Source organism: Babylonia areolata, chromosome 13 (assembly GCF_041734735.1).
Source record: "Babylonia areolata isolate BAREFJ2019XMU chromosome 13, ASM4173473v1, whole genome shotgun sequence".
NCBI lineage: Eukaryota > Metazoa > Mollusca > Gastropoda > Neogastropoda > Buccinidae > Babylonia > Babylonia areolata.
The window spans coordinates 17,061,962-17,082,970 of NC_134888.1; the positions used below are offsets into that span (position 1 = coordinate 17,061,962).

General features: G+C 39.8%; 1 protein-coding gene across 2 annotated transcripts in view; it reads right to left on the reverse strand.

Annotated features, from left to right (window-relative positions):
* Positions 1-6,257: 6,257 nt before the first annotated feature.
* LOC143289100 (uncharacterized) overlaps positions 6,258-21,009 on the reverse strand; it is a 45,306-nt gene continuing 30,554 nt past the window's right edge. For both annotated transcript variants that reach the window (XM_076597951.1, XM_076597950.1), the window contains exons 13-20: positions 19,844-19,885; positions 19,330-19,406; positions 17,468-17,690; positions 16,605-16,837; positions 15,617-15,733; positions 14,500-14,645; positions 14,026-14,169; positions 6,258-11,401 (exon numbers count right to left, since the gene is read on the reverse strand). In XM_076597951.1, the coding sequence (XP_076454066.1) occupies positions 11,133-11,401; positions 14,026-14,169; positions 14,500-14,645; positions 15,617-15,733; positions 16,605-16,837; positions 17,468-17,690; positions 19,330-19,406; positions 19,844-19,885 (1,251 nt within the window). In that variant the 3' untranslated portion in view covers positions 6,258-11,132. The remainder of the gene's footprint in view (positions 11,402-14,025; positions 14,170-14,499; positions 14,646-15,616; positions 15,734-16,604; positions 16,838-17,467; positions 17,691-19,329; positions 19,407-19,843; positions 19,886-21,009) is intronic.

Sequence of the window (21,009 nt, forward strand, 5' to 3'; positions counted from 1 at the left end):
AGTGTTATGACTTTTTTTGTTGTTGTTTGGTTGTCTTTTTTTCTGTCTTCCCTTCCTTCGACATTCCTGGAAGGAATATCCCAGGTCATCAGGTTACATGATCACAAAATCTAATCACTTTTCAAAAACCGTCAGAATCCCAAAGGCCAAGCTACTGTGTAGAGAAACTGAATGAAAGAAATAGAATTATTAGCGTTTTCTTACACCCCTTGAATGATGTAAAATTCCATATAGAATATAAATCACGATTTTCGTGGGAACTATCTTTGTGTGTGTGTGTGTGTGTTGTTGTTGTTGTTGGGTTGTTTTTTTTGTTTGTTTGTTTTTTGGTTGTTGTTTTTTTGGTTTTTTCAAAATCACCGTTTTATTTTTTTTATTCAAATTCTGGTAGAACAGTTTGGTGCTGAGCTTCATTAATCACTGACAGATATATTGTGTGTGGATGATTTTTTTTCCAAACCTGGGTAACTTGAAAGAGATTTTTATAGGCTGAAACAAAAATATATATATTGTTTTACAATTTTTCAAAAACTTTTCAACTTGTATGAGCTCTGTAGCTTGGATCAGAAAAGATTTGTCTCTCTGCCGAAAGTGTCCCTCACTACCTAATTGCCAGAGCTAAACAGCAGACAGTACATCACAGATTGGAAAAGAAAAAAAAAAAAAAAAAAAAGTCAAGACTTGCTTGAAAAAAGAAAGGAGAGTGGACTGGAGGCAGAAAATGGAGACAACAGTGAAGGAAGAATAATGGCAGAAATAATGAGGAACAGAAAAGAGGAAATTTCCAGAACAGAATTTCCAGAAAGCTGGGATGTTATTTATACTGAAAGAGCAGACATTTAAATAAAACACAAACACAATGTTATTGTTCCAAAGGCTTTACTAGTCAACACACGTTCCGACACACAACACAAAATCCAGTCAAGACAGCAGAATTGTTATTCAACATGGGAGAAGTAAGCCCTTTACAAGATTCTGTGAGTTGCTTTGTTAGCATTAGGAGATGGGCCATCTCTTCACTGGACTTGCATTGACGATCTGCACATCACAACTATACAACATGTACACACTGATCTCTTTAAATCAACACCACTTGGAACCATAAGATTATTTAGCATACATCCACCACTGTTTATATTCTTTGACCAAATGACAATACTGAATACCCATGATGAAGAAGAGGAGGAGGGGGTAGGAAAAGGTCTAAAGGATATATTGTAATTTTTTCCCTCCTAATCTGAGCCTTTGTGAACATGTGCTGTTGATGCCAAAGGACTGAAACCAGGAGAAGGAAAAAAGAACAAACAAAAAGACAGACAACAACAATGGTGAAGAGAGGAGGGAAAAGATAAACAAAAACAAAGAATTTTCGATGAAAAGGCTAAATAAAAACAACAACAAAACTTCACTGACGCCTCCCAAAAATAGTAGTTACTTTACAGTCAATGATCACAAAACCAACTCCAGTATGGCAAAGGCATGCACAAAAGATAACTGTACAACGAATTGTGAATTATTCTAAAACCACACATACATACACAAGACCCCAGGATTCCAATAGAAACATGAATTCTAAGAATAGGCATATTCTATTCTCTCACACGCACACACACACATTCAACATGCATGCACACACACACCATGGGAGAACTGAACGAAGAGGTCAACAACAGACAATGACACAGGAAGCACCTGACTCTTTAATAATACAAAACAGGCCTTCCTCTCCCCAGAAAACGAGTCAAACGGAATAAGAATTACTACTTAAAATAAGGGCAGCTCCCCCTCTCAATCAGTGCATGCAACACATCCTTTGAAACATGTTCATGAGCTGCGACCCCCACTTTATCTCAGAGATGAGTAGGCTTTTCTGTGTAAGATATTGCACCCATACTATTTTCGAGGGGGTATGCATGCTGGCCATGTTCTTGGTTCCATTACCCACGGAACCATTGAAATGGCCATCATCTTTAGTATGCGTGTTCCATCTTCTGCATGTGTGTACACATACAGCGGGTTCTGGCGATTAGCAGTCTATGCATTTGTTGACCTGGGAGATCAGAAAAATCTCCACTTAACCCCACCAGGCACTGTGACTAGTATCCAAACCCAGACTCAAATCTGAAGTCCACCGCTTTAACCACCCAGCTGTTGTACCCATCATCCCCAGGGACAAAGAACAACATTCCACTGGTTACAATAGAAAATAATCATGAATATGGATGAATTTTTTTTTTTTTTTTTTAAATAATAGAAAATATCAAATGAATTGATAAAAAAAAAATGCACCTTTTCATTTGTATTTCTCTTTATCACAACAGATTTCTCCAGGGAGAGCATGCCGCTACACTACAGTGCCACCCTTTTTTTGTATTTTTTCCAGCATGCAGTTTTGTTTTTTTTGTTTTTTCCATTGAAGTGGATTTTTCTACATAATTTTGCCAGGAACAACCCTTCTGTTGCCGTGGGTTCTTTTACGTGCACTAAGTGCATGCTGCACACGGGACCTTGGTTTATCGTCTTATCCGAATGACTAGCGTCCAGACCACCACTCAAGATCTAGTGGAGGGGGAAAATATATTGGCCGCTGAGCCATGATTCCAACCAGCATGCTCAGATTCTCTCACTTCCTAGGTGGACGCGTTACCTCTAGACCATCACTCCATCATTACCATGGTCTTGTGACACGAATGTGCGGTTAACTGGCTTTATCACCCATGTAACTTCACAAATACATATCCTCTCTTTATTACTGAACATTGTTACAGTATGATAGAAACTGGTTACCTCCCCCCCAAAAAAAAATTCCACCATGGAACTTAAAATGAATTATAACATCAACATGGTTTTGCAACATGAATGCGAGGTTAACTGGTTTTATCACACATATAACTTTACAAATACTTGTCCTTTCTTTTATCCTAAACATTGTTACAGTATGGAAGAAACTGACTCTATACAGATACTTCTCCAAACATATACTTGTGTGCTTTCATGTGCTTCTGAGACAGTTTTCCCTTTGTTTACATACCACCACCACTACTACAGAACTACAGTGTCTACGCTACAGTTAGTCATCTACACATATCGACATGATGACATCAAAAGGTGATTAATTAATTTTACAACCATACTTAAGTACAACAAATTATTCAGCTTGCTTATCATTATCTCAACGTGTGAGAAAGCAAGAGTGTGTGTATGTGTGTGTGTGAGAGAGAGAATGTGTAGGAGAGAAAGGGAATGCATACACACAGACTCTCCTCTCTGAAGGTCGGGAGGGGTGGGAAGGGGGTGGACTGTGGGGGGAAGTGAGGGGGGGGGGATGGAGGTGGGAAGATAGGAGATGGTGATGGGATCAGGAGGGGAAGGTGAGGGGTGGGGTATAAATTTCTTTTGGAGTAGAACACATGCTTTGTTCAGACCTTAATGAGCAATTCAGTCTTAAATACCTTGCTATGTTTAACAGTCTTTAGATACCTAACTGGTTTTCTACACAAACATTAAAACATGAAGTGTGTCACAGAGTGAATTATTTACATCTGGGAAATGTGGCCAAGTACACCAGGAAACAGAAGTGTTATATGGGATGTATAAGCCAGCCCCTACACAAGGATAAGGACATGCGGCTTGGCTCTGGCTTAATTCAGCTATGTATAGGTGAGGGAGAGTTAACTCCTAAAGTGCTCCATAACAGAAATTTCCATCCCCTTCCTGTGTTAAAAAAAAAGTGCCCCAAGACGGAAATTTCCGTCCATGTCGTCATAGGAATTTTCTTTTCACAAAATCATTAAACTCTTGTAAAACTTTCATAATTGGATAGTGTGTTCATTTTCCTTTTAGAAAACTAAGGTTATATATATATACATACATACATACATATATCTTCTATTTCATAGTTTGTTGAGTTTGATTTTTTAATTTACTACCCTCCATTACCAAAACGTCCCTTGGCAAATAGTTGTCACTGAGCATAAAATAGGCTTGGCACTGAAAGGGTTAAAGAAGTTTCAACAGCTTGATAGTTTGAGCTATCTGGACAGCTCACCATCCAAGAGAGTTGAGTGGAGCAGTTATTTAGAATGGTTTTAATTTTCTTCCAGAATAATCGAGCCGTTTCTAGATGACCATGTCCTCTTATGTGGTGCTTAAGTTATATCTATCAATGTGTTGTACAGCATGGTGTGTTCAAGTATAAATATGAATAGGTCCCAAATGGTGAGTTCAATTTTTAGTTAGCTAACTGGCATTACAATCAAGAGAGATGCTTAATATTTTCTGTTGTCATTGTGGGTTTGAACACAAGGAAAATATAGAGCAAGACTGAGTGTGATGAGAATGGATGGCTCAGGCTGCGGTTTATTTAATGTGAGGAAAGAGAATGATATAAATTTTGTGTGCACATTTGTATAGTTATTTATGCTACAGCTATCATGTGTGATGGAACAATGAATTTGAAAGTACTGTTTTGGGGCCACAGTTGTTGTCTTTGCATTATGAGGCTGTTTGCAGGGTAGAGGAGAAAGAGAGAAAGGTATAGATTAGGAGGCACATCCATGTGGGAAGGGAAAAAAATCTCACAGAATTTGTTCCTGCTGGTCAGCCAGCCCCAGCTTGTGTGGTTGGTAAACATTAGAGACATCTGATTTGGCACATGTACCAGAATGAATAAACTCTGTCACAAGGCCCCCACAGACTGCACAGAGGTCTACCAGTGAGGACAAACTTTGTGGGTCTAATTCTGTGGAAATCTACCAAATGTGCTCACTATCCACATTTTTAATATGTCATGAATACATTACTATCACCAGTTAATAAGCTATGTTAAAAAAAAAAAAAAAAAAAAAAACAGAAAAAGAAGAAATAATAAGGAAATCTAGCACCATTTATGCCAAGGTGTAGACAGAACCATGCCGGCACAATTGCGTTTGAATTCTTCTGGCAAATTATGTGGATTACTTACTATAGTCCAACTGGTCGAAAGAACTGAGTCTGTTCATGAAATCACATTAACTCATTCCGCCCCACAGCTACATGCCTGCAACAACTGCCCTGGACTAGGACGACATGGGACTACTGCAGAAAAGAACAGGTGGTTCACTAAAATGGCGAAAATCGATGGAGAATTGTTATAATCGGTTGAACAAAGCTTCGTCTTCATGCTTCCGGAATCCATAAACTGTTCAGTTTAGAATGCCAACTGAACCAAGCAAGAACAAATGAAATGAGAATAGTCCGTTGGTACCTGGTCCACAGGGGAAGTAATCATGGTACGAGTTAACTCGTACCTGGAGTGGAATGAGTTAAGTCAAATCATGTTCCTTATGGCCCAGCAGACTAGCAAGGGGCCATTTCAGGGCTGATGGCCATCGCTACTTAAACCCAGTTGAAGAGAACACAAGTTAATGTCAACACAAGTTAATGTTAAAAGGTGGATTAAAACTATGTTAGACCATTACTATGTTAATGAACAAATTCAAATCCTAGAAGTTATATAATATACCCCAAATTTTCATTTTCCCCTTCAGTAAACTTCAAACCATCTCACTAAGATATTCTATCTCTCACCTCTGCACAAAAACCTTCAGTCTGCCATGTATTTAAGTTGTTCACACATTGATGGTATATACAGAGAATCACATGAATTCGGAATGCAATTAAGTCTCAAAATTTGTTTCATTGGCAGGTTTTTTTCTTTCTTTTTTTCTTTTTCTTTCTTTTTTTTTTTTTCAACTCACTGACAGAACAAAAATAAGCATTCAGAAATGAAGAAACTGCAATGATCTAAGCTAATGCAGCTCTATGTCATTGTTACCATACTTCAGACTTGGGACTTCAGTTTCATACTAGACACTTAATCAATAATCAACATTCAATTCTCTGGCCACTTGGTGACATAAAAAGATAGGAAAGAAGAAAACAACAACCCTGCTGGATTCAGTTCTCTTTTAAATATGTTTCAGAATGCTAGGTATTATCATGTATTTCACAAAACCAATACACACACCAGCGCAGCCTTTCCTTCTACACACAACAGCAAAAGAAAATAAAAGAAACAGAAAGGAAATGGAGGGAAAAGAAGGAAAAGGAATAAACCCCACACACACTCACACCCACCCACCCAAAGATCAACAAAAACAAGCAGAATATATCAAATAAATAAAAAATCAACAACTGGGTAGAAGATCTAAGAAGACAGAACACCACCACAAATCCAAGGAAGAGGATGACAACAACAACTTTTCTTTTTTTAAGAGAGAGAGAGAGAAAAAAGCGGATTTTCACTTTCACATGTTTTATTCCCAAACATGACAGTAAAGAAAACAATGAGGTACCAACACACCAAAGCCGTTGAGCTGCTGACATGTGACAAGGGCAGACAACCTGAAAGAGGAGGCCCTAGGCATCCTGTTTTCAAAGTTTATTGTGATCAGTCCCTCCCTTTGAACTTTATCGGTCCCTTTGGACTTTTGACGACACACAAAAAAAACACTGCGGTGATAACAATGCTCGTACACTATCTACACAGACATCATGAAGAGTTGGAGAGAGACTGAACAACATACAACACACCAATTTCAGTACTTCATATTTCCAACACTCTCCCTTCATCAAGACCAAGAAAAATTGCATGTACATCATACAGACAGAACACAAGAAAACCAACACCACTTTTATCGCCCAGACCTGTCAACTTGTGTTTGATCCTATCACAGAATACCTTTTTTTTTTCTGAGGGGGGAGGGGAGAGATAAGTAGAATTCCTTTTGAAACAAAATGAAGTGAACTTGATTTATATAGCCTATAGAGTGTGTAGACATTTTCACACTGAAGGTTGTGTTTACAGTACCATTTTCCTGCCTTCTGCCCCTTAAGGCATAAATAGCAACTACATATGGAACTACGAAAGCCTACACCAAAAATCAATTCATAATATATGGAACCATTTTAAGCATTTTTCACAAGCCAATTCTCCTATAAAAAAAACAACAAACAATTATTAAAAACAAACAAACCAACCAAAAAAAACCCACTACAAAACACCAAAAACAAACTCATTTTCTGTTCAGATTACAAAAAATAGTAAAAGCATACCAGTTTGAATCTCCTCCATTAAGCACATTTGTTCTGGTCCTCTGGTTTGATTATCTATTATTTTTTTCTTCTTATGGTCAGAACTAGGTGGAGCTGAGAATAAACAATTGCCCCACTTATTTCCCCACTTGACACTCAAAGGAATGTGAAATGCCACGGCCAAACACTGACAACGCCTGTAATTACTCAAACATCAACTTTTCTACGTATGTTAAAAGGTCCTTAAAAAGCACACGCCAAAAAAAAAAGAGTTTAGTTTCACAATATGTGCTGAAGCCACAAGATTCTTACTGAAGACTCAAGACAAAGTTATAACAGTTCTTACATTTTTCATCCTCCCGACTCAAACTTTCCTACTTTGTACAGCGTTAACAATAGTTTTTACTTTTTTCATGCTTTGATTTTAACTATCCGTTTCACCATTCGTTGCTTGAACAGTGAGAAATAACATGTCCATCCACCAACTCACATCAAGAAAAAATGGATGCACATAATTTTGGTATCTGGACTACAAAAAACAAAACTAAGAAAGAAAAAGAGAAAACAGTACCAGTGCTGGATTCTAACACAATGGTGATTAATTTTTTTTATATGTACTGCCTCCCACAAGGCTGATCTTTGATGCTCAATACAGTGACGCAGCCTGGATTCCCCAATTCAGTGCTCAAACGTCTCAACTTCCTTATGAATCAACTTCAGCATGAACATCAAAGTGTGATCAATTCAGTTCCAGTGTCCATACCTTGATTTTATCAAGAATGTCTCCTCAAATCTAGTGTCAAACCCTTCCAAACCAAAACGGACTCTGGAAAGCAACAGTGAAACATTTCCCGACTGTGCCAAACACACTGAAGAAGGGAAACAACCCTTCCCCTGCAAAAGTCTTTTCCAGAAAACATCACCAGCTGTCAACTCGATCTCTCCCTCTTTTCCACCAGCTTTACACCAAGCAGTGACAGACAAACACATACAGTCAATGATAAACAGCAGGGGTAAGAAATGAGCCATTGGCAAATGTCTTTTCTGAACTTTATTGTTGTTAAATTTACACTTGTTTTTCGTTTATTGAAGAAAAAGTTTGTTTAAAAAATATATGTAAAAAAAAAAAAGACGTCTCATTTTCCCAAATGACAAGAATGCATCGGACAGTGGTAAAAGAGATTCACTGCCTCCTCTGTGACTTCAGACACCTGCGCCACACAACATGAACTCCACACTGACATCAGGGACAAACTGGCTTCCAACACATGTCTCTGGGAACATGATCTTGAGAAGAGCAAAACACTTTTGCAACATATAACAACAGAAAGCAGGTGATATTCAACACTGTTGCTTACAGTCCAGACGATCACTAACAGCCATGTAAAGACTGTCCAAACTACACAAAACAGGGCAATACAAAATTTCAAAAGAAAGAAACAAACAAACAAGAGACATGCAGACCAAGCCAAAAAGGCTTCCCGGATGTGTGCCAGTGTCACAATTCGCCACAGCAGGGCACAGTCACTACAATTCAAAGCTACGCAGGACACAGACAGAAAGAGACGGACTGGGATCTACATGTGCTTCCTTCTGCTGCAGAAGTCCTACAACGCTGTCAACACAATGATGCACAGAGGGGGGTGGACAGTCCTCGGAAGAGTGCTCAGGAGGGATCAACATGTATTTCAGAATCAGAAAAACTTAAATGTCGACATGTATTTCAGAATCAGAAAAACTTTACTGTCAACACATATTCAGAACCAGAAAAACTTTATTGTCGACATGTATTTCAGAATCAGAAAACTTAATTACCAACATGTATTTCAGAATCTCAGTCAAATAAATTCTTGGCTGCAGGAAAAAGAGGGCGCTAGTCAGGGATGCACATGGAAGGTAACCTACTTCAGGAGGTTATTGGCCGTAGCTACTTTCGTTTTCTCCGCATAGGCGGGTAGTAGTTTGCACAGGACAGGAATCAGACCCCTGCTGGAGTCCTGACTAGTGGGTCACGGTTAAGTATGTGTAATAAGAATTTTTGTACAGTATGCTGGATGGTATCCACAGAGCTGGTTCAGTCAAATGATTTTTTTTAAATCTATTTTGACAGAACAACTGGATGATATCCACAGAGCTGGTTCAGTCAAATGAATTTTTTTAAATCTATTTTGACAGAACAACTGGATGATATCCACAGAGCTGGTTCAGTCAAATGAATTTTTTTAATCTATTTTGACAGAACAACTGGATGATATCCACAGAACTGGTTCAGTCAAATAAAATAAGAAATTAATTTTGACAGAACAAAAAGCACAGAAAATGAACTGGGATCTCTCAACACTGATACACTCTACACTGCTACTGCTGCACTGTTGTTGAGGGCAAAGGACGCTGTTACTAATTTACAACAGAGAAAAGAAAAAACTGAAAAGGAGTTGGTAGGGGCAGGAATGGGTGGGTGATGAGTAAAAAATGTGATGAAAACAAAGAAAACTTGCAGTATCTGACAAGCTTGGTGTTATCGTTTATTTATCTCCCAGGCCTGCCCATCATCGAGAACTTTCCACAGCAGTATAACCTGGTGCCAACAATCCACTCTGTCCATCACAGGCAGCAAGCTGATCAACGTGGGGCAGTCAGTTCCTCCACAGTCAGCTTGCCACTAAGTTCTTTGCTGAATTCTTATTTCAAAACAAACAGAAATCGTTAGCCCACCAAAAAAGAAGTGTTGGCCATCAAAAAATAAAACTACAGATTATTACGCCATGTATAACATTTAAACAAGATCAAGAAAAAGAAAAGAAAATAGAAAAAGAACATCAATGAGTAAATCACACGCTTCCATCCAATGCAAAAATATCAACATTTAAAACCCTTTTTCTTTTTTTTTCTTTTTTATACATATGTATATACTAAAAACCACAAATGAAAGTAGTGTACTCCCTTGCCTCACTGGTTTATGACCTCCCACACCTCCACCATTGTTCACCCAACTCCCTCCCCCCACACCCCTCACTAGTGTATAGGATGTCCAGCAAACAACAGAAGCATACATATACATGCATACACCTCTCTTATGATAATGATGCTGAAGTACTGAAAAAGTTCCTTCTCCCCCAACGCCCCCCCCCACCCCCCCACCCCGCCCCCACCCTAACCCCCCCTCCCTCATTGGTGATTGAATATTCAAGCTACTCTTTCAACAGCTAGATCTGATCGATATGGTTCATCTGGTCCTTCATTCAGTGAGCGACTGGATCATATCAAAGGTAAGGACAGTTCATCACACTTGTCAGCTTCTCTTTCCCCTCATCATTTCTCCTCATTCTCATAGTTTTGTTTTTCCCCCACAGACAATCTCTAACCCTGCCGTAGTTTTTCCTCTTCTCTTTTTCACACCCGCCCCCCTCACATTTTCTGTCACCAGATTACGCAATAATTCACCAGAATCCATGTCAAATAAATATCCATTTCCTGGGGTTCTGTTCCGGGGTGGGTGGATGGGTGAGTGGGACAGGAAAAGCTTGTGTTGGCAATATTGGATATGTTTGTGTGCACGTGAGCTTCAACATGTCCATGTGCATACCACACACACAGACATGCATGTTTGTCCACACACAGTGTAACAGGGCTGTTCCCAACTTCTTCCCCTTCCCCTGCCCACTCCCTGAAACTGGTACATAATATTCAGTACATACTATATGCGTTGACTAAACTTTCTTTTTTTCAAGTATGTATGCGTAGGTGTGGGTGTTTGTGTGTGTGCATGTGCATGTGAGTATGTGAAGGTGTAAGCATGCACATGTGTGTGTGTGTGTGCAGGTGAGGGTGTGTGTACGCCTGCGCGAATGTGATGTGTAAATGACTGCAAGTGTCTTTGACACTTGAGACATTCTAACAGGAAAAAAAAAACTAAAAATGAACAATATGAGGTATGACGAACAAACACATCTATATCTGAACTTCATCAAGTCACAAGAATAACCTTTTGACAGCCTACATCCAAACAAAACAAACAACAAAAACTGACACAAAAACATCACACCAACACACATGACTCAGTTATAAAAATCGTAATTCTGATTTTCACTCTCGCCGGCGCCAGGGTGGCTATCACTCTGAATACTGAAGCCCTCCGTCTCGAAGGTGACGATCGCGGTGGTGGACTGTTCGGCGGCGGTGGGAAGGGCGGGGGTGGGGTCCATGGAGTGGCTGGGGATGAGGGCGGTGGAGGGGGTGGTGGTGGCGGCGGCAGAGAAGTCGTTGGTTATCTCCTCCTCGTCCAGCAGAGGGGGTTCCTTGACCAGGTCAAACTGCAGCTGGGGGCCTGGAGAGAGAGAGAGACAGTGCAAAAAATCCTGCTGACTAAGGGCCAGTAAATGCCATCGTTACCATCCAACAATAATAATCATCATAGAAACCTGGTGCTTTGGGAGTGGGAAACACCACTGTTATCAGCCACCAATAATAATAATACCTGTAATGGTCATAAAAACTGTTGTCTTGGGATTGAGAAACACCAGTTATAAGCCAACAATAATAATAGCATCTATTATGGTAATATCAAATAATGAAAAACTGGTGCCTTGGGATTGGGAAACACCAGTTATAAGCCAACAATAATAATAGCACCTATTATGGTAATATCAAATAATGAAAACCTGGTGCCTTGGGATTGGGAAACACCGGTTATAAGCCAACAATAATAACAGCACCTATTATGGTAATATCAAATAATGAAAACCTGGTGCCTTGGGATTGGGAAACACCAGTTATAAGCCAACAATAATAATAGCACCTATTATGGTAATATCAAATAATGAAAACCTGGTGCCTTGGGATTGGGAAACACCAGTTATAAGCCAACAATAATAATAGCACCTATTATGGTAATATTAAATAATGAAAACCTGGTGCCTTGGGATTGGGAAACACCAGTTATAAGCCAACAATAATAATAGCATCTATTATGGTAATATCAAATAATGAAAACCTGGTGCCTTGGGATTGGGAAACACCAGTTATAAGCCAACAATAATAACAGCACCTATTATGGTAATATCAAATAATGAAAACCTGGTGCCTTGGGATTGGGAAACACCGGTTATAAGCCAACAATAATAACAGCACCTATTATGGTAATATCAAATAATGAAAACCTGGTGCCTTGGGATTGGGAAACACCAGTTATAAGCCAACAATAATAATAGCACCTATTATGGTAATATCAAATAATGAAAACCTGGTGCCTTGGGATTGGGAAACACCAGTTATAAGCCAACAATAATAATAGCACCTATTATGGTAATATCAAATAATGAAAACCTGGTGCCTTGGGATTGGGAAACACCAGTTATAAGCCAACAATAATAATAGCACCTATTATGGTAATATCAAATAATGAAAACCTGGTGCCTTGGGATTGGGAACACCATCCTTATCAGCCAACAATAATAACAATAATACTTACAATGGTAATAATGAAAACTGGTGCCTAAGGATTGGGAAATGCCATTGTTATCAGCCAACAATAATAATAATAATACTTACAATGGTAGAAATGAAAACTGGCGCCTTGGGATTGGGAAACACCATCATTATCAGCCTACAATAATAAGAGTAAAACTTTTAATGGTAATAATGAAAACCTGGTGCCTTGGGACTGGGAAACACCGCTGTTATCAGCCAAAAATAGTAATAATAATAATACTTATAATGGTGATGAAAACTGGTGCCTTGCGATGAGGAAACACCATCGTGATCAGCCAACAATAATAATAATAATAATATCTACAATGGTAATACTGAAAACCTGGTGCCTTGGGATTGGGAAACACCACTGTTACCATCCAATAACAATAACAATAGTAATATTCATCATAGTGATAATGAAAACCTGGTGCATTTGGGATTCGTGAAAACCTTTGTTGTCATCCAATAATAATACATTTAATAATATGATAATGAAAACATGATGCCTAAGGACTGGGAAACACCAGACCATCATTCAATAATAATGATAATCATCATCATCATCATCATCATCTGCCTTAGCATTGAGAAACACTGCTGTTGTCATCCACTGATAACAACATTAATGAAAAGCAGTAGCATAAGGGTTTGGAAACACCAAATTATCATCCAAAAACAACAATAACATTGAAAACCTAGGATCAAAAAATACTACTATTATCAAACAATAATAATGATAGTTTTGAAAACCCAATGTCTTAGGACTGGTAAACACTTGTTATCATCAAATGATAATAATAATAATAATGAGAACCTAAATGCACTGTATACACACTGCACTCGCACAGTTCAAGCACTACCATCTACACACACTCATAAGCAGTCATCCACACTTACACACAGCCTATAACATAGCAATGTTTGGCAAAAAATAAATGTATCTTGAGACTGATTCTAAATTTTCTCAGAGTGGCTGGAGCATTATGTACACTGGATGGCAGTGCGGTTTTTTTTTCAATCCAGAATTTTAAATACTTTTCTGTGGTTGACAATCCACCATATTCGGCTTTCTAAACCGCAACTGGAGATTATATGTGTAATTTTTATCTATGTACTCTCGCCAACAGTTTTTGTTTTTGTGTATGTGTGTGTATGTGGTTGCTGCTGTTGGTTTTTGCTGTTGTTGTGGTCTGTTTTGTTTATTTTGTTTCTTTCTTAATAAAATTCAAACATTACTCAATTGCTATTCTTTTTCCTTAATTTCTTCTGTCATGTTTATTCTGTTTTCTATCATAATTATTGTCTGTATGTCTGTCATAATGTAAAACTGCATTCTTGTCATAATGTCAAACCGCATTTTTTTTTTTTTTAATCTTTGAAATGTGTACAACCCCTACAGTCAATGACAAACAGACACACACATACACACACACAGAGACACACACATACATGGAAACTTGACAGGGAACACTAACTGACCTTGGCGTCTGAAGAAGAGGATGTAACTGCTGTCGTACTCGCTGTCACCAGGCCTCTGCTGGGTGACAGTTTCGTCGTTATAATTGTACCACTCGTTGGTCATCGGGTGGCAACAGAAGGCTGTATAGTGACCTGAGTTCGCTCCTGTCAAAATACAGAAAAACACACGATGAAACAAAACTCCCTCCCTCTCTCTCTTTCACACACACACAAGCAATCACACACACTTTTGGTCTCAACTTGTTATCTTTTGTGTGAAATTCTGGTTTCTATAACCCACTGAATGCCGACATGAATCATGCACATTTGATCTGTATGCGTGTGTGCAAAAGAATGGGGTTCAAGCACTTGAAAAAAAAAAAGAGCCACCAGGTCCCATACCCAAGTTTCAAATCTGTGACACTAACCCCCAACATATGACAGACCCACCGCTATAGTGGCAGACGATGCTGTAGAGATTATATAGAGACCTACCGCCATAGTGGCAGACGATGCTGTAGAGATCATAGACGTTGAAGGAGGTGGAGGGGCCAGCCAGGAAGCGGGTGATGTCCAGACTGGTGTGGGGGAACACCACACGGTTGTCAATCTTGGTGCTCGACAGGTCCTCGTACACAAACCTGCAGGCAGCACAAAACACACTTTTGTTTCACAACTGCTTGACAAGTCATCATACACAAACCTGCAGGCAGCACAAAACACACTCTTTTGTTTCACAACTGCTTGACAAGTCATCGTACACAAACCTGCAGGCAGCACAAAACACACATCTTTGTTTCAAGCCTGCTTGAAAAGACGTCATACACAAACCTGCAGGCAGCACAAAACACACACCTTTGTTTCACAACTGCTTGACAAGTCATTGTACACAAACCTGCAGGCAGCACAAAACACACACCTTTGTTTCAAGCCTGCATGACAAGTCATCATACACAAACCTGCAGGCAGCACAAAACACACTCTTTTGTTTCACAACTGCTTGACAAGTCATCGTACACAAACCTGCAGGCAGCACAAAACACACACCTTTGTTTCAAGCCTGCTTGACAAGTCATCATACACAAACCTGCAGGCAGCACAAAACACACTTTTGTTTCACAACTGCTTGACAAGTCATCGTAAACAAACCTGCAGGCAGCACAAAACACACACACACACCTGTGTTTTACACCTGCTTGGCAAGTCCTTGTAAAAAAAACCTGCAGGCACCACAAAAATGCACACCTGCGTTTAATACCTACTCAACAAGTCAGCATACACAAACCTGCAGGCACAACAAAACACACACCTGCATTTCACACTTGCTGAACAGGTCATGGAACACAAACCTTCAGACAATTAAAAAAAAAAAAAAACCACACCTTTGTTTCACACCTGCACAACAAGAGCTAATAATAAAAACCTGCAAGCACCATAAAAGACGCATCTTTGTTTATAATGTACTGACTTATTTACAAATCTATTTTGTCTAATCATTTGTTTCATTTTATGTTGATGTTTCATACAAACCTAGAGGTCTGACCAACAAGTTGGATTTATGTGTAGGTCAGCCACACAACACACACATACACACGAACAAACAACCCCCCACCTCTTGAGGTGAATGATAAGGTTGTCAGGGTATCTCCACACAGTCATGGTCTTTTTGGCACACTGGTTGCGCTCACAGCCGGGACAGTACCAGGGGTTGTGTTCATCCAGCACCTCACTGAAACCATGTCATCATAACCACTCATTTATCATTGGTGCTTTCAGCCCATTAAGCAGCAGTGCAGGGTCTCCTCTGGTGTGTGGCCTCCTGGTGACCTAACATCGATGGTTCCTGGTGGACTGCCAATGCAGGGACTGCGACAGGTGTGGCTGTATATGGGGGACTCAGAATGAACGGTGTTGGAGTAATGCCACTGAAACAGTGCAGATGATGGGGCAGCAACAAAAACCTAAGATAATCAAAAATTGTTGCCTTCTGCCCAGCCCTCTGCACAGGGCATTGTCAGGGCTGTAAACAATGTCGACAACCAATTTGCAGAACACGTAGAAGCAGACGCAGCAGAAAAAAAGAGAAGAAGAAAATCAGGTACAAGTTCAGTCATATTATTCAAACACATAAACCGAAGACATGCTTGTGGCATCAACTATACTGTGAAGTGATACTGTGGTGTTTCCCACCAAAGGATTAAAAAAAAAAGTCACACAAACACAAATATGATCATACAGAATATACAAATAACATAAAACTTTTTTTTCAATAAAAAAAACAAACAAAAATCCATCAAAATGCCAAACACAGAAATCGGTATTAATGAAGATACTCCCAACTATGAACTCGCACTCACACACATACTTACATACACACACTACTTCTGTTGGTTGTGATGGTGTGTGTGTGTGTGTGTTTCTGTGGACCCATGCTCATTCTTCTATACTTGATGCATATGTTTATGCGTGCACAACTCTTTTTTTTATTGTAAACACCATAAGCTCCCTGCCTGGGAGTTGTGAGAGTCAACCTGCATTTACAGTATTATCATTATTATTATCATTATTACACCTCGACCCTAAAAAAAAAGACACCAGACCTCTGAGTGAAGGCTTCAAAGCAGTCGTGGATGGAGATGGGGTTGGAGCTGCGTAGTCCCTGGATGGACACGTCGTCCGACACATGTGTCTTGGCCTCCACCTCCTCCAAGGGCAGCTCATCCCGGAAGTGCACCGTCAGGTTGTCGCAGGGCTGCAGGGTGATCTCCCCTTCCCTGGCCACTTCGCAGCCGGTGCAGTGAGCACTGAACTCGCAGCGGGAGCATCGCAGACCCTGCAGCACAATAATAGTAACACTGAATATACATACGGTGCACTCACTGAATCTTTTAGTTTTTTTAATCTGTTATTTTCAAATTCTTGTTCTTTTGTTTTTCCCAGTTTAACATATTCTTTTCGTGCTGCAGCATACTCTTGTTTTTTCTCTGGCTTATCAGTTTTACATCTCTGAAATATTTTCAGCAACCTTTTGACTTCCTTTTTCTTTCGTACACATTCATCATCAAACCAGTCATTCGCTTTGTTGCTTCCATGTTCCACTCGTCGAACCATACATGCAGCAGCTCCATACAAAGCAGTAACAAACTGGTCTAAACTATCATTCACATTAACGTATAATAACTGAAAAACCTTCTGCAAACTGTCATGAAATTCATCACTATCAAGTCCATTTTTATAGATGTTAGCATTCTCTTCTGACCATGCAATTTTTTCTTCATACTCATTCTTTGGGTTGAGAGAGAGATAGAGAGATCTTCAGGTTAACAAGTCTATTCACTACATGTGTTAGATGGTGCGTGTTTTGTTTTGTTTTGTTTTTGTTTTTGTCTGGGGTTTTTTCGTCTCTGTGTGTGTGTGTGTGTGTGTGTGTGTGAGTCACCATCAGCCAACACGCCCTCCTCACCTGTCCATCAGTCAGGTGCAGGGAGTAGGTCTCCACAAAGGGCACCACTCGGTCCACCAGTGTGTAGAGGGTGCCAGCGTCCTGCTGACTGGCAAGGTAAGTCAGGCGAGGGCCGCACACCAGGTGCATCCCCCCCCGACCCTCACCCTTGTCCTCTGCGCCAGTCCCCCCTGCCACCACGTGGTTTGAACCCGTGCGGAACGTCACCGCCACTGCCAGAAGTCTGTTCATGACGGGGAGGACATGAAACATTAATCTAATAATCTTTCTATTCAATCGTTACTTAGCATAAAGAACAGAAGCATATTTAACAAATTTCATTATTTTTCTGTTCAGTTATTACACAGCATAAAAAAACAGACACATTTAACAAACATCACAGAAAACAAACACTAACAATAGCAAGAAAAAATACGAAAGAAACTCAGTATATCAGAAAACACTGTTGCAATAGAAGCTAGTCCCAGCATATCATGGATGTACTTATATGCATATAATGTGGAAAAATATCAACTTACAGACATTTACATTATCATCATTGCTGTTATTATTTTGTCTGTTTTTTGTTTTTTTCTTAATTCTTTTTTTAAGCACATGCAACCAAAACACACACACACACACACACACACACACACACACAACAAATAGATCACAGGATTCACACAGCAGGAGCAAAGTATCTTCAGTAGATATACAACAGCAGCAATGATGGAAGGACACAACCATACATACAAGGTAGAATCAATAACTGGTACGAAAAAGAATAAATCATGAGAGACTGATTTTTGTAACACCAAAATGTTTGCTACTGGTGGTTTGGGGCCTGCTTAACCAAAGTCAATACCGAAACAAAACGAAAAAAAAAAATGGAGAAAAAAAAAGCACTTAAAATTTGCAGAAATTCCAATACTGAATACAGAAATCAGTATGATATGGAAATATTCCCACCCATGCCCTCCAACAGTTTTCATTTGTCAGTAGAAAAATCCAATGAAATAAACATATAAACACCTCCTTTGTAAAACCGTTTTTCATGATGCAGCTATGTTCACACTTTGCCCAGCCAGTTGCCATCAACCTGACACAGCAACACACTTCTGACAGACACAGCCAGATGATTCAGCTATGGCACTCTCCAGATAGAAGAAACAAATTTGGGGAGCATGGGGGTGTACGCTACTAGTATTATAAAAAAATTCATCCCTTGCACCAGCCAGCTGTCTAATCTGTCTACATAAGACAAATCAAACACCTGGCTGGAGATAGCTGGCCACCAGTGTGAACAATTACCGCCGGAATACATGGCAGAAAGTGCAAATGACGTGCTCACAATTCTCAGCCAGTTGCTGTCAGCTGCTAGCAGCAACTGGCTGGCTTAGTGTGAACGTAGCCTGAGCCTTTCACAACAGAAAGTCTAGCAGACAGATACTCTCTTCCTGACCCCCCTTGCCCGCCCCCCCACCCTCCCACCCACCCCTCCGCATGTGTAAATACACTAAAAGGGTTCAGGCACTAGCAGGTCTGCACATCCTTTGACCTGGGAGATGGGACTGATCTCCCAACAGGCAAAGTAGCCAGGATTCAAACCCAGGACACTCAGATTTAAAGTCCAACAATTAAACTACTCAGCTGTTGCACCAATCCTCAAATAAGTTAAACTGAAAAGTAAAAAAAAAGGAAAGGAGAAACCAGGCAAAACCAACCATATTCATGCCTCATGTGTTGAATATTCTGTCAATTTTTTGCCAGAGGATTGGAAAAACACAGTCACACAAACTGAACACAAACATTATCATACACAATACACAAAATTATACACAACAAATAACAGGCGTACCAAACACATGGAACTCCTCACTGACCTGACTTTAGACTTGACCACAGAGCTGGACGCCAGAGGAACAAAGTCCTGTGTGACGTCCACAGGACAGAGACACACCTGCAACACAGGTTTTCAGATGGTTATTCGTGAATATTTTTGTTCAATGCAAGACAAAACAAGACAAGACGAGGCAACGCAACATAAGTATATTTCAGGAAACTACTTGGGGGGGTATATAAAAATGCAACTAAAACATAAAAACACGCTTGGCATTCTGTTCACAATCAGTTACTATGCAAGTTAAATGAAGTATGATTGCCTACATGGTGGGGGTTAAAGTGGTCATAAGTAATTCCTGTAAAGTGCAATGGCCTTTAGCATGTCACAGAAATGTCACTCACACACACACACACACACACACACACACACACACACACTCCAGAGCCCCTTTTAACATTCAACCCTTTTTTCCATGTCTTACACAAAGTTCAAAAACTAGAAAAACAAGAAAGATGTGAGCATAGCGAGACAGTGTCCCAGGGGGCATCACTCACTGGACAGCTGTTTGCCAAGTCCCCGCTGTGCTTTGCCGACATCTGCCAGAAAAAAAAAAGAGAAGAAGAATGGTCAGTGTATTACATCCATGATGGGCAGGCTTTCATTTCTACAAACTTCACTTTATCTCACTCATACATACACACACATGCTCACATGCAAGCACACACAGAGAAACACACACAGCGGCTTTCATGTATGTATGTATATACATATCTTTATGTTGTACGTACAAGTTTGTATGCACATATATATGTTTATTGTGCATGATTTTGAGTTGATGACTGAGTGTGTTTTGTATGCGTGTGTGTGTGGATTGTAAAGCGATTTGTGCAATGAGGAAAGCGCTGATAAATGTCCAGTTATTACTATTACTATTATCGTTATTATTTTTTCAAATTTCACCTAATCTCTCTCTCTCACACACACACACACACACACACACACACTCTCAAAGCAGTGACAGAAAAAGGACATGAGGCACCAGCCTCTATAAACAAGAACGTCTATATGACACACACACACACACACACACACACAAAGCAGTGACAGAAAATGGACATCAAGCACCAGCCTCTAAACAAGTGTGTCCAAAAGACACACACACACACACACACACACACACACACACACACACAAAGTTCATGCACACACAGAGAAACACAGAGAAACACACACAGCAGCTTTCATTTCTAGAGTAAATTTCACCATATCTTACAAACACACACACACACACACACACACACACACACACACACACACACACAAAGCAATGACAGGAAAAGGACATGAAGGACCAGCCTCTAAATAAGTGTGTCAATAAAATAAAACACACATAAACACACAACACATACACAAGCAGTAACAGAAAAAGGACATGAAGCACCAGCCTCTGACTCAGTGTATCCATCACACACACACACACACACACACACATTCACACACACAGATGCATGCATGCATGCACACACACAGAGAAAAACACACTATTTCATCTCATCTCACACACGCAAACACACACACAAAGCGGTGACAGGAAAAGGACATGAAGGACCAGCCTCCAAACAAGTGTGTGCATAACACACACACACACACACACACACATGCAAGCACACACAGAGAAACACACACAAGAATAAATTTCACTTCATCTTACAAACACACA